The sequence below is a fragment of the Nycticebus coucang genome, chromosome 10 (genome assembly GCF_027406575.1).
Source record: "Nycticebus coucang isolate mNycCou1 chromosome 10, mNycCou1.pri, whole genome shotgun sequence".
Lineage (NCBI taxonomy): Eukaryota > Metazoa > Chordata > Mammalia > Primates > Lorisidae > Nycticebus > Nycticebus coucang.
Window position 1 is genome coordinate 23,550,542 of NC_069789.1, and position 14,894 is coordinate 23,565,435.

The following is a 14,894-nucleotide window of genomic DNA, read 5'->3' on the forward strand; positions in this document are numbered from 1 at the left end:
CTGTGGCTCAAGGAGTAGGGCGCCGGTCCCATATGCCGGAGGTGGTGGGTTCAAACCCAGCCCCGGCCAAAAAAAAAAAAAATCTTATTGAAAGGCCTTTTGTAAACATATGTGCATATGTAATATATATATATAATTTTTTAAGGGAAGAAAAGGACAGGGGATGAGTGTGTAGAATGAATCTACAAGAGGAACTAAACAATAATATCAAACCTAAAAATTAGGAGCAAAAAGGCAAAGTCATATTTAGCACTTTATAGCTCTTAAGAAATCAAAAATAGACAATGAAAAAAATCAGTGTAGGCTCGGCACCTGTGACTCAAGCGGCTAAGGCGCCAGCCAAATACACCTGAGCTGGCAGGTTCGAATCCAGCCTGACCTGCTAAACAACAATGACGGCTGCAACCAAAGAATAGCCGGGCGTTGTGGCGGGCGCCTATAGTCCCAGCTACCTGGGAGGCGGAGGTAGGAGAATCACTTGAGCCCACGAGTTGGATTTTGCTGTGAGCTGTGATGCCACAGCACTCTACCCAGGGCGACAACTTCAGGCTCTGTCTCAAAAAAATAAAAAAAGAAAGAAAGAAAGAAAAAGAAACTCAGTGTACTATAGAAATTCATTCAACAAGGAACTGGATTGTCCTCAGTAATTACGTATTCTACATGCTTATTTATAAGCATGTAAATATGTTATGCATTTTACATAATTTATGCAAATGTACAGTAATTGATAGCTTTAACTATGTTTTCTTAAACCACCTCGTGTGTTTCCCATATTGGTAATGCAAAGCACACTGAACGTAAGCTGGGCGAGGTGGCACTTGCCTGTACTACTCTAGAGGCTGAGGTGGAAGGATCCCTTATGCCCAGGAGTTCAAGGTTGCATTAAACTATGATTGTGCCACTACACTAGCTCAGGCAACAGAACAAGACATTATCTTGAAAAAAAAAAAACAAAAACATCCAATCTTCGGTGGGGCATGGTGGGTCATGCCTGTAACCCCAGCGCACTGGGAGGCCTCAGTGGTGAGATGATTTGACCAGAGCAGCCTAAACAACGGTGAGACGTATGGTAGGTGCCTATAGTCTCAGCTACTTAGAAGGGTGAAGCAGGACGATTGCTTGAGCCCAGGAGTTTGAGATTGCAGTGGGTTGTGATGATGCCATTGTACTCCAGCCTGGGGTGACAAAGCAAGATTCTGTCTCCAAAAAGAAAAAAAAAAAAAAAAAGTGCACACTGAACGTAAGAGTTTTCTAGCTAACTCTGGGTAATTATTGATTCAATATGCCATGGTGATTTCCATGGCTGGCAGGATAGCTCTATTCTAGATCTTTTGAGGTTGAATGGGTTCCATCACAATACTCTGCAGTAACACTAGTGAATGTGTTTAGCCACAGTAAACCAACCAACTGAGGTTTTGCTGCCAGCTCCACGTCAGGGCTCACATTTTCTCTTGTCTCTGCACAGCCCCATGTTCCTGCTTCTCTTTGGAGCCTTTCCTGCCTTACCAGTTTGCATGCTTAAGACTAATCATGACCATATCAATCCAGCAAAGGTCTCTCGACCCCCAGGTCTCTGTGACCATTCAGCTCAGATAGCCAGGGTTAGCTAACTCAGCCTCTGTGACCCAGACTCACCTTCTAAGGAGAACCAACATGGCTGACCCAGTTAGGGTGTGGTGGCCACCCAGGATCCAGTGAGGTTTGGCCCTGTGTGCAGAAATTACACCAACACAGAGGTTTGTTTGTGAGGAGAATGCCATTTTGAGATGTTACTATTTTGATATGGCTTTGTGATACTAATACCCTAGGCATATCTACTTGAAATCCTTGTAAACATCTCCCACTTGATATTAACCCCAATTTGATTTCCATTGTTCCACCATAGTTTTATCTCATCCACCACTTCACCTCTAGGTAGTTTTTATAGTTCGTTAAATTGCACCAATCACTCACTTAGTTGTCCAAGCCCCCACATCCAGGAAGTTACCACCTTTGAGTCTTCTCTTTATTTTCCACCTCAAATATAACCCAACTATAATTCTTCTCACCTCTTCCTTCCAAATACACGCAGAGTATGCCCATTTCGTGCCATCTGTTTGCCTACCAGTGAATCCAAGCCACCACCATAAACTTCACCTCTTCTTGCCATCCCCAAAATAACCCTGTCACTGGACCCCTCGCATCCATTCTTGACCCTACTATGTATTTTCCACACAGTAGCTACAGTGATCTCTCCAAGTCACAATCTGACTGTATCCAACCCTCTGCAAGCCCTCTTGATCCTACATAGAATAAAATAATTGTCATATAATAATATAATGTTTATCGTAGATAAAATTATAATAGTTCATTGCAATAATAAAACTAATATCTAACTTTCTCTGTATTAACTGATTTAATCCTCAGTGCAAAATCAAGGTAAGTTCTGTTCACTTCAGAGGAGCAAAGTGATGCTACAGAAAAGTTAAGTCATTTGTGCACATTCCGCAGCTAGCAGGTGGTTGAGACAGGCCTCCTATCCAGGCAGTCACTGTAAAAGGCAACAGAGACTTTCACCAGAAGGCTGCAAACTCCTGCCTCTGCTCACCCATCTATGTGACCTCACGGTCTCACACAGCCCGGGCACCACCTCTCACTCTTCTGCTGTTCCTCAAACCACCACACATAACTTAGGGGCTCTGTCCTTGTTGCTTCTCTCTCTGACATACTCTGCCTTCCCCCACTGCCTTCCGGCTGCTTTGCTCAAATGCCACCTCCTAAGGTCACTTTTCCATGACTACCATCATGTAAAATCACACTCCCATTCCTAAGCTACGGATGTGTGGTTTTGTTTTAGTTTAGTTTTGTTTTTGAGACAGAGTCTCACTCTGTGCCCCTGGGCAGAGTGCTGTGGCATCACAGCTCACAGCAACCTCAAACTCTTGGGCTCAAGCATTTCTCTTAGCTCATCCTCCTGACTGAGTAGCTGGGACTACAGGCACCTGCCACAACGCCCGGCTATTTTTAGAGACGGGGTCTCACACTTGCTCAGGGTGGTCTTGAACTTCTGAGCTTACACAATCCACTTGCCTCAGCCTCCCAAAATGCTAGGATTAGAGGTCTGAGCCACCACCCCCGGCCTCCCTGATGTGTTTTTGTTTGTAGAATTTAGCATTCCCTGAAATTATACTTTTTATTGGTGGGTTTTCTTTTTTATTCTTTATCCCCTCCATAGTGGCCGAAATGTTCTTGTTGGCTATTAGGTTTATGGCATCAACAATGGTGCTTGATATGTAGCAGGCTTACAAGCCACGATCCACAGTCTGGGGTAAAAGGATGAATGGTTTATTTAAATTGTCTGTAAATTTCAAGTCTCTTGATTCAGTGACTTTGTCATCATTTTTTTCACCTTCAGAACTATTTTGCTCGCAACTTTTACAACATGAGAATGTTAGCCTTATTTGTCGCATTTGCAATCAATTTCATCTTGCTCTTTTATAAGGTATGTACATCTTTGTGCTTGATGACCAGTATAAAACTGAGATAGACTGAAATGAATGTAAAGATTTATAGATCGAGTGAACACATCTAAGCCTGTTGTAAAATACACCTTAATGAAAGAAAAAACCTGACCAGGCACCTCACTGTTACCAAGAAAGGCAGGATGGATTTGTTCCTCCTGCCACTTGAGAATTGCCTCAATTTAAGAGCTTTTGATGTAGCAGAGGCTTCACCTGCAGCATACCCAGCCTAACTTAGCTGAATACCTTACTTTTTTACTAGATCTGGGTGTTACATACCTATATTATGCTCAATTCTTTGGATAACTGAGAAGAGAGCTTAGCCATCTACTTTTTTCCTGCATGCACTGGAAATGCTCATAACTTTGGATGGATGAGAATGAATTTCGAAAGTATATTCACTTTGGTTTGGGGGTTTATCCTTTCATTATGCAATTACTTCACATCCAACTGATTGCTAAAAAGCCTGTCTTTCCGTTGTTTTTTGTGTGCAGTGAACCCTTAGGTGCAGCAAACTGACTGTACTTTTAATGTTTGGAATCAGGTCTCCACTTCTTCTGTGGTTGAAGGAAAGGAGCTCCTCACTCAAAGTTCCAGTGAGAATGCCAGAGTCACCAGCCTGGACAGCAGCTCCCCCAGAGTCATCGCTGTCCACTACATCCTGGAAGAGAGCAGCGGCTACATGGAGCCTACGCTGCGCATCTTGGCCATTCTGCACACCGTCATTTCTTTCTTCTGCATCATCGGATACTACTGCTTGAAAGTAAGATCGTGAGTCCCCCAGGTAGCCGTGTGCACCCGTGCGTGTGTCTGTTGCTGATTGACTTCCAAGGAAGCAGATACTGAGATGGAAGTTTGATGCATGAAGTTGATCAGGCATGCTGTGGGGCAGTGGAGGAAGCAGGATGGGGCGGAGGGGAAAGTGGGCTGTGGTGTAAATGCAGCAGGCACAGTCTCTGCAGCTGGGAGGCCCTTTCAGAGTCATCCTTGCCTGGGCATTGGAGCCTGCCAGTGACCAGACGTAGGCTGCAGGCTGGTAAAGGGCTGTGGCCTTAGGCCGCCTTCTTGTTCCTTTTTTTCACATTTGTTGATTGTTCACAGACTGGACAGTCTCACTATGTCTCAACTGCACAGAAGGGAGCTCTCCTGCCCACTGTGTCCGACAGTGATGCAGCGACGCTCCATTGTATCAGGACCTAACAGAAACGCATCGCACCCGACCGATGAGTCATTTCAATTGTTGTGTTGTTAGGAAGCGTCTTTTGCCATCCTCAGCAGAAATGCCTCACGATTTGTCACACTTCACCCAGAAAATAATACCGTTTTATCCCTTGAGGTCTGCCAGGGGAGCACTATAATTCAGTGACTACAATCAAGATAGTCTCTCTGAGTGCTCAGAGCTGCCCATTACCTGTGCAAACCTCTTTATCTTCTCCTAGTAAGATGCCTTTCTCTGTAATGCTTTTATTTCGCTGTCCTCCACCTCTGGTTATGAAGCTTCAGGGAAGGCACTTGAAAACCCAGGGCCCAGAGTAAAAGACTAAAATGTAAAGTGTTCTGAAACTCCTTTCCTATTTTTTATTCCCTTTTCTTATGTGGGTGAATATTCTTGAATACTTCCAGAATATCTGTATCTTTCCTCTATGCATGCCTTGTAGAAAGTCTGGCCGTATGAAAAAAGAATCAAGATGTTTGGGACACATTTTGGCAAAATGACAAAGATTTTTGCTGATGTTGAAATGAAAACTTATCTCAAAATAGCATGTGGGCAGCCTGGGCATGGAATTATTAAAGAGGCTTCTCAAATAAAACTAAATTGATAAGATTGCTCAATTTTATTTTATCCATTTATGCTAAGACACCTGTATGTATAAAAAGAAGACAATTTTGCATAATCATCTTTTTCTCTTTAGTATTGAAAAATGATTTCAGTAGTAAAATTTTCTGTAAACCTCTATGCATATAAATAATATTTATTATATCTTCTGTATTCTTTCTAGGTGCTTCTTTCTGCTTAAATGCAGCTGGCTCATATTCACTCCATTTTTTTATATATTTTTTTTATTGTTAAATCATAGCTGTGTACATTAGTGCAATCAAGGGGTACAATGTGCTGGTTTCATAGACAATCTGAAATATTCTCATCAAACTGTTCAACGTAGCCTTCATGGCATTTTCTTAGTTATTGTATGTAGACATTTGTATTCTACATTTAGTAAGTTTCACCAGTACCCATTCTAAGATGCACTGTAGGTGTGGCCCCACCCATTACCCTCCCTCCACCCTAACCTCCCGCCTCTCTTCCCCTCCCTTGGCCCTTTCCCCATATTCTTGTGCTATAGTTGGGTTATAGCCTTCATGTAAAAGCTATAAATAAGCTTCATATCAGAGTTGAGTACATTGGATACTTTTTCTTCCATTCCTGAGATACTTTGCTAAGAAGAATATGTTCCAATTCCATCCATGTAAACATGAAAGAGGTAAAGTCTCCATATTTCTTTAAGGCTGCATAATATTCCATGGTATACATGTAGCACAATTTGCTAGTCCATTTGTGGGTCGATGGACACTTGGGCTTCTTCCATGACTTAACGATTATGAATTGGGCTGCAATAAACATTTTGGTACAGATGTCTTTGTTATATTGTGACTTTTGGTCTTCTGGGTATAAACCTAGTAAAGGAATTATAGGATCGAATGTCAGGTCTATTTTTAGATCTCTAAGTGTTCTCCAAACATCCTTCCAAAAGGAACGTATTAGTGTGCATTCCCACCAGCAGTGTAGAAGTGTGCCCTTTTCTCCACATCCACGCCAACATCTCTGGTTTTGGGATTTTGTTATGTGGGCTACACTTACTGGGGTTAGATGATATCTCAAAGTAGTTTTGATTTGCATTTCTCTGATGATTAAGGATGATGAGCTTTTTTTCATGTGTCTGTAGTTCGTACGTCTGTCTTCTTTAGAGAAGTTTCTCTTCAAGTCCTTTGCCCACTCTGAGATGGGATCACTTGTTCTTTTCTTGCTAATACATTTGAGTTCTCTGTGGATTCTGGTTATTAAACCTTTATCAGAGGTATAAGCTGCAAATATTTTCTCCCATTCTGAGGGCTGTCTGCTTGCTTTACTGACTATGTTCTTGGCTGTGCAGAAGCTTTTTAGTTTGATCAGGTCCCAGTAGTGTATTTTTGATACTGCTTGAATTGCCTGGGGAGTCCTCCTCATAAAATATTTACTCAGGCCAATTCCTTCAAGAGTTTTCCCTGAGCTTTCTTCAAGTATTTTTCTAGTTTCATGTCTTAAGTTCAAATCTTTTATCCAGTGAGAATCTATCTTAGTTAATGGTGAAAGGTGTGGGTCCAGTTTCAGTCTTTTACATATCGCCAGCCAGTTCACCCAGCACCATTTGTTAAATAGGGAATATTTTCCCCCACTGAATGTTTTTAATTGGCTTGTCAAAGATCAAATAACAGTAAGTAGCTGGGTTCATCTCTTGGTTCTCTATTCTGTTCCAGACATCTACTTCTCTGTTTTTGTGCCAAAACCATGCTGTTTTGATCACTATCGATTTATAGTACAGTCTCAGGTCTGGTAGCATGATTCCTCCTGCTTTGTTTTTATTTCTGAGTAATGTTTTGGCTATTCGAGGTTTATTCTGATTCCATATAAAACAAAGTGTTATTTTTTCAGGATCTTTAAAGTATGACAATGGAGCTTTAATATGAATTGCATTAAAATTATATATTGCTTTGGGTAGTATAGACATTTTAACGATGTTGATTCTTCCCAGCCATGAGCATGTATGTTTTTCCATTTGTTAACATCTTCAGCTATTTCTTTTCTTAAAGTTTCATAGTTTTCTATATAGAGATCTTTCACAGTCTTTATTAGGTATACTCCTAAATATTTTATCTTCTTTGGCACTACTGTGAAAGGAATAGAGTCCTTGACTGTTTTTTTGGCTTGGTTATTGTTGGTATATATAAAGGCTACAGATTTATGGGTGTTGATTTTGTAGCCTGAGACATCGCTGTATTCCTTGATCACTTCTAAAAGTTTTGTAGTAGAATCTCTAGTGTTTTCCGGTTATACGATCATATCATCTGTGAAGAGTGAAAGTTTGATCTCTTCTGACCCTATGTGGATACCCTTGATCACCTTTTCTTCTCTGATTGCAATGGCTAAAACTTCCATTACAATGTTAAAGAGCTATGGAGACAATGGACAACCTGCCTGGTTCCTGTTCTAAGTGGAAATGATTTCAATTTAACTCCATTCAATACGATATTGGCTGTGGGTTTGCTGTAGATGGCCTCTATTAGTTTAAGAAATGTCCCTTCTATGCCAATTTTCTTAAGTGTTCTGATCATAAAGAGATGCTGGATATTGTCAAGAGCTTTTTCTGCATCAATTGAGAGAATCATATGATCTTTATTTTTTAGTTTAAGTGCTAAATTACATTTATAGATTTACGTATATTGAACCAGCCTTAAGACCCTGGGATAAATCCCACTTGGTCGTGGTGTATAATTTTTTTGATGTGTTCTTGGATTCTGTTTGTTAGGATCTTACTGAGTATTTTTGCATCAATATTCATTCGTGATGTTGGTCTATAATTTTCTTTTCTTGTTTGGTCTTTCCCTGGTTTAGGGAGCAAGGTGATGTTTGTTTTGTAGAATGTGTTGGGTAGTATTCCTTCTTTTTCTATATTTTGGAAGAGGTTTAGTAATATAGGTACTAGTTCTTCTTTAAAGGTTTGGTAGAATTCTGACGTGAAGCCATCTGGTCCTGGGCTTTTCTTTTCAGGGAGATTTTGTATAGTTGATGCTATTTCAGAACTTGATTTAGGCCTGTTCAACATTTCCACTTCATTCTGGCTAAGTCTTGGTAGGTGGTGTACTTCCAGGTATTGGTCGAGTTCCTTCAGATTTTCATATTTCTGAGAGTAAAGTTTCTTGTAATATTCATTAAGGATTTTTTGAATTTCTGAGGAGTCTGTTGTTATTTCATCGTTACCATTTCTGATTGATGAAACTAGAGATTTTACTCTTTTTTTCCTGGTTGGGTTGGCCAAAGGTTTATCTATTTTATTGATGTTTTCAAAAAACCAACTTTTGGATTTATAGATCTGTTGTATAATTCTTTTGTTTTCAATTTCATTTAATTCTGCTCTGATTTTGGTTATTTCTTTTCTTCTGCTGGGTTTGGGGTTGGAATGTTCTTCCTTCTCCAGTTGCTTGAGATGTCCCATTAAGTTATTAACTTCCTCTCTTTCCGTTTTCTTGAAGAAGGCTTGCAGTGCTATAAATTTCCCTCTTAGGACGGCCTTTGCAGTATCCCAGAGGTCCTGATAATTCGTGTCCTGATTGTTGTTTTGTTCCAAAAATTTGGTGATTTTCTTCTTAATCTCATCTATAACCCATCTATCCTTCAGCATAAGGTTATTTAGCTTTCATGTTCTTGTATGAGTATGCAGGTTCCTGTTGTTATTGAGTTCAACTTTTATTCCATGATGGTCTGAGAAGATGCAAGGAATAATTTCTATTTTTTAAAATTTGCTGAGGTTACATTTGTGGCCTAGGATATGGTTGATTTTGGAGTATGTTCCGTGGGCTGATGAGAAGAATGTGTATTCAGTTTTTTTGGGATGAAATGTTCTGTAGATATCTGTTAAGTCCAGATGTTGAATGGTTAAGTTTAAATCTAAAATTTCTTTGCTTAGCTTCTTTTCAGAGGATCTGTTCAGCACTGCTAAAGGGGTGTTAAAATCTGCAACTACTATGCAACTGGAGGAAATTGAGGTGCGTTTTGGTTGGGTGCATAAATATTAATAAATGAAATCTCATCATACTGAGTATTACCTTGAACAAATATGAAGTGTCCATCCTTATCCTTCCTTATTTTGGTTGGTTTAAAGCCTATTACATCTGCAAATAGGATTGCAATGCCTGTTCTTTTCTGCTTTCCATTTGCCTGGAGTATAGATGACCATCCCTTCACCTTGAGTCTATATTTGTCTTTTAATGTAAGAAGAGATTCTTGTATGCAGCAGATATCTGGCTTGAGTTTTTGTATCCAGTCAGCCAACCTGTGCCTCTTTAGTGGACAATTTAAACTATTCACATTAATTGAGAATATAGATAAGCCTTTTGAGAGTCCGGTGGACATTTTTAAAAATCCTTTTGCAACTGTGGAAGTTGGAATTTGATCAAAATTTTCTGGGCGGGTTTACTTTTGTGGTAGAGGATTATGCTGATCTTTATGGAGGATAGATCTGAGAATATCCTGGAGAGCTGGTTTAGTTACAGCTAATTTCTTCAACATGTGAATGTCATTGACGTATTTAATTTCTCCATCATAAATGAAACTCAGTTTAGCTGGGTACAGGATCCTGGGTTGAAAGTTATTTTGTTTTAGGAGATTAAAAGTTGATGACCATCCTCTTTTAGCTTGAAAGGTTTCAGCAGAGAGATCTGAAGTTATTCTGATATTCTTCCCCTTATAGGTATGGTTTTCTTTCATCTGGCTGCTTTCAGAATTTTCTCCTTCATATTAACTTCAGTGAAATTGATTATGATGTGTCTGGGAGATGTCTTATTTGGGTTGAGTCGTGCTGGAGTTCTGAAACTGTCTGCTATCTGAATTTCAGAATCTCTTGGCATGTCTGGAAAGTTCTCCTTCATAATCTCACGGAGAAGAGACTCTGCCTGTGAAGCCACTTCATCGCTTTTGGGGATCTCTGTAAGACAAATATTGATTTTCTTCAAATTATCCCAGAGCTCTCTGAGAGAGTGATCTGTTTTGCCCTCCATTTCTCTTTCTCTTTGAGAGTTTGGGAGCGTTCGAAAGCTTTGTCTTCATACCCTCAATGAATTCCCAACAATAAAAAGAAAAAAAAAATTATTAAACATAATACTTCAAGTAAAAAAAAAAAAAAAAAAAGAAAGCTTTGTCTTCATTGTCAGAAATCCTTTCTTCTGCTTGCTCCCTTCTGTTACTGAGGGGTTTTACTGTGTTTCTCAGATCTTTGAGGGCTACAACTTCTTGTGTCAATGTGTCAAAATCTTTGGTCATTTGGTCTTTGAATTCGTTGAATTCTTGAGATATCTTTTGGGTTACTGCTTGGGATTCTAATTTAATCTTATTTGCTATCCAGATTCTGAATTCGATTTCTGACATCTCAGCTATTTGTTTGTGCCTGAGATCTTATGCTGTGTCTGCCCCATTGATCCTTGGGGGAGTTGATCTACTCTGATTATTCATATTGCCAGAGTTTTTCCGTTGATTTTGCCTCATGATTGTTTTTTACCATTGCCTCTGGCCATTCTCAGAGTTGGGGAGGTGTCTCTCCAAGATTAGACCCCAGCGGGTTCACTCTGTTGTTGCTGGATCTTTGTAGGGAGTGACCCTGTGTAGCTCCTCTGGGGCTGCCCCAGCCAGGGAGTTCTGGTTGTGGGAGCAGCTCCGGACTGTGACACCCCTTGATCCAGTCACAGGGCGGTGGGTGGTGCACACGGTTCTGGGAGTGCCTGGCACCCAATGACTTTGGCACAGAGAGCCCAAGGCTCCAGCAGTCTCTGGCCAGGAGAAGGGCTCCACGCAGAGGCAGGGAGAGCTCCAGAGGGCACGCGGCTACCAGAGTCTGGCCAGATGAGCGGCCAGTGTGGAGGCAGGGAGGGTACGGGAGGGAGGATGCAGGGTTGCGCAGCTCCCAGAGATCCTGGTCAGGGCGTGCAGAGGCCCGGCAGGCATGGGTCCCGGGTCGCAGCGCAGCTCTTCCAGAGGTCCAGGCTGGCGGCAATCGTGGATCGTGGTGCAGCTCTTCCCTTAACCTTTGGTCTTAAAGAATCCTTCCTTGCAGGTCGCTGGCAGAGTGCGTGTCCGGCCCCACTCGCACTACCATATTCACTCCATTTTTACCTTCCTGGAAGTACATGGGAAATATTTTTTTCCAAAAGCTGTTTTGTAAAGATAGTGACCACAGGGGATACCAGTAAATTGAAACTAATTTTGCCATGTTTATTTTTCATCTCTAGGTCCCATTGGTTATTTTTAAGCGAGAAAAGGAAGTAGCTCGGAAATTGGAATTTGACGGGCTTTATATTACAGAACAGCCTTCGGAAGATGATATTAAAGGACAGTGGGACAGACTTGTGATCAACACGCAGTGAGTAAAGAATGACAGGAGACATTTCTGTGCTCATAAGTTTCAAGACATAAAAATACTTGGCTGGAGTTCCTGTAAATTTGCCCAAAGTTTAGCAGAGGAGAATAATAGTTATATATTCAGCCAAGAAAATCAAAAGACTAAGCACCCTCAGCCTCCTAATGGATGCCCTCCATTTTTACCCTCTGTCTTCGGAAGTCTTTAATCAGAAATGGCTTTGAGTTCATTTCCACAGAACGGAGGACTGTCACCTTCACTGCGCAGTGTTCAGGGGAGTGTGTGGCACTGAACCCACAGTGCAGGGTTGTCTCATGCAAAAGCAGAGGAAGCCAGAAATTATTTATTAAGGAAAGAGTTGTTGCATTAAAGGCAAAAATATTGAATTTCCCACTTTTTAATTCATCTGAGTTATAAACTTCCACTTGGTACCATCAAGCAGCCTCCCATAAAAGTAGCTGAATGTTACGACATGATATAAAATGTCAGACAGAGAAACAATTACATTTTCTATCTAATAGTCATTTACCTTGTGGCATCAAAACCCAGATAAGATATAAATCCATTACAAAGGTAAAATTTTCTACCATAAAAAGTTTTAATGATACAGAATTTTAAAAGAGTTTTTGTTTGCTACTGAAGAGTGAAATATTTTTTCTTACTGTCTTTAATTTTGCTTATTAAAAGATTATAATTTCTAATTGGTTCTGAATTTTCAAATGGAGATGATTTATTTATGCATTTTACACATTTACTCTAGATACTAGAATATCTAGTTCTGTTTTATTTAGCAATTCTACCCATTAATGCTAAGTCTAATCAAGTCATCCCTTCAAGTATAGAGATAATGTTGCTCAAACATAGAGATATGTTAGTCAAACTGACAGAATTGTGTTTGGGTGCCATACTCAAAGTTTCTTTGAAGATAATCTGATGAAGATTTTATCTTCATAGGAAAAAAAATACAGGTTTGTAGATACTTTAATTTTTACTTTTTTTTTCTTTCTTTTATTAAATCATAGCTGTATACATTGATATGATCATGGGGCATCATTCACTAGCTTCACAGACCATTTACCAAGTTTCACATATACCCTTGTAAGATGCACCGCTGGTGTAATCCCACCAATCCCCTTCCCTCTAGCCACCTCCCCCTTTCCTCCCCTCACCTTCCCCCTTCCCCGTATTCTTAGGTTGTAACTGGGTTATAGCTTTCATGTGAAAACCCTAAATTAATCTCATAGTAGGGCTGAGTACATTGGGTACTTTCTCTTCCATTCTTGAGATATTTTACTAAGAAGAATATGTTCCAGCTCCATCCATGTAAACATGAAAGAGGTAAAGTCTCCATCTTTCTTCAAGGCTGCATAATATTCCATGGTGTACATATGCCACAATTTATTAATCCATTCGTGGATCAATGGGCACCTGGGCTTCTTCCATGACTTAGCAATTATGAATTGGGCTGCAATAAACATTCTGGTACAAATATCTTTGTTATGACGTTATTTTTGGTCTTCTGGGTATATGCCCAGTAGAGGAATTACAGGATTGAATGGCAGACCTATTTTTAGATCTCTAAGTGTTCTCCATATCTTTTTCCAAAAGGAATGTATTAATTTGCATTCCCACCAGCAGTGCAAAAGTGTTCCCTTTTCTCCACATCTGCGCCAACATCTCTGGTCTTGGGATTTTGTGATATAGGCTAGTCTCACTGGAGTTAGATGGTATCTCACAGTAGTTTTGATTTGCATTTCTCTGATGATTAAAGATGATGAGCATTTTTTCATATGTCTGAAGGCCGCACGCCTGTCTTCTTCAGAGAAGTTTCTCTTCAAATCCCTTGCCGAGCCTGTGATAGGATCCCTTGTTCTATTCTTGCTAATGCGTTTGAGTTCTCTGTGGATTCTGGTTATTAAACCTTTGTCAGAGACATAACCTGCAAATATCTTCTCCCATTCTGAGGGCTGTTTGCTTGCTTTACTTACTGTGTTCTTGGCTGTGCAGAAGCTTTTTAGTTTGATCAAGTCCCAGTAGTCTATTTTTGAAGCTGCTTCAATTGCCCGGGGGGTCCTCCTCATAAAATACTCGCCCATCCCGATTTGTTCAATGGTTTTCCCTGTACTCTCCTCTAGTATTTTTATAATTTCATGTCTTAAGTTAAAATCTTTGATCCAGTGAGAGTCTATCTTAGTTAATGGTGAAAGATGTGGGTCCACTTTCAGTCTTTTACAGGTTGCCAGCCAGTTCACCCAGCACCATTTGTTAAATAGGGAATCTTTTCCCCACTGAATGTTTTTAATTGGCTTGTCAAAGATTAAATAACGGTAAGTAGCTGGATTCATCTCTTGATTCTCTATTCTGTTCCAGACATCTACCTCTCTGTTTTTGTGCCAATACCATGCTGTTTTGATCACTATTGATTTGTAGTATACTCTGAGGTCTGGTAGCGTAATTCCTCCTGCTTTGTTTTTATTTCTGAGTAATGTCTTGGCTATTCGAGGTTTTTTCTGATTCCATATAAAATGAAGTATTGTTTTTTCCAGATCTTTAAAGTATGACAGTGGAGCTTTAATAGGGATTACCTTGAAATTATATATTGCCTTGGGTAGTATAGACATTTTAACTATGTTGATTCTTCCCAGCCATGAGCATGGTATGTTTTTCCATTTGTTAATATTTTTAGCTATTTCTTTTCTTAGAGTTTCATAGTTCTCTTTATAGAGATCTTTCACGTCCTTTGTTAGATAAATTCCCAAATATTTCATCTTCGTTGGCACTACTGTGAATGGGATAGAGTCCTTAACTGTTTTTTCAACTCGACTGTTGTTGGTATATATAAAGGCTACCGATTTATGAATGTTGATTTTGTAACCTGAGACGCTGCTGTATTCCTTGATCACTTCTAAGAGTTTTGTAGTAGAGTCCCTAGTGTTTTCCAGATATACTATCATATCTTCCGTGAAGAGTGAAAGTTTGATCTCTTCTGACCCTATATGGATACCCTTGATCGCCTTTTCTTCCCTAATTGCAGTGGCTAAAACTTCCATTACAATGTTAAAAAGCAATGGAGACAATGGGCAGCCTTGTCTGGTTCCTGATCTGAGTGGAAATGATTCCAATTTAACTCCATTCAATATGATATTGGCTGTGGGTTTGCTGTAGATGGTCTCTATCAGTTTAAGAAATGTCCCTTCTATACCGATTTTCTTAAGTGTTCTGATCATGAAGG

The 14,894-nt window shown here is 40.0% G+C and overlaps 1 protein-coding gene across 3 annotated transcripts in view; it reads left to right on the plus strand.

Moving 5' to 3' along the window:
- Window positions 1–14,894, plus strand: part of RYR2 (ryanodine receptor 2) — an 830,565-nt gene that overhangs the window by 784,482 nt on the left and 31,189 nt on the right. For all 3 annotated transcript variants that reach the window (XM_053605591.1, XM_053605592.1, XM_053605593.1), the window contains 3 exons: window positions 3,395–3,481; window positions 4,045–4,263; window positions 11,535–11,665. In XM_053605591.1, the coding sequence (XP_053461566.1) occupies window positions 3,395–3,481; window positions 4,045–4,263; window positions 11,535–11,665 (437 nt within the window). The remainder of the gene's footprint in view (window positions 1–3,394; window positions 3,482–4,044; window positions 4,264–11,534; window positions 11,666–14,894) is intronic.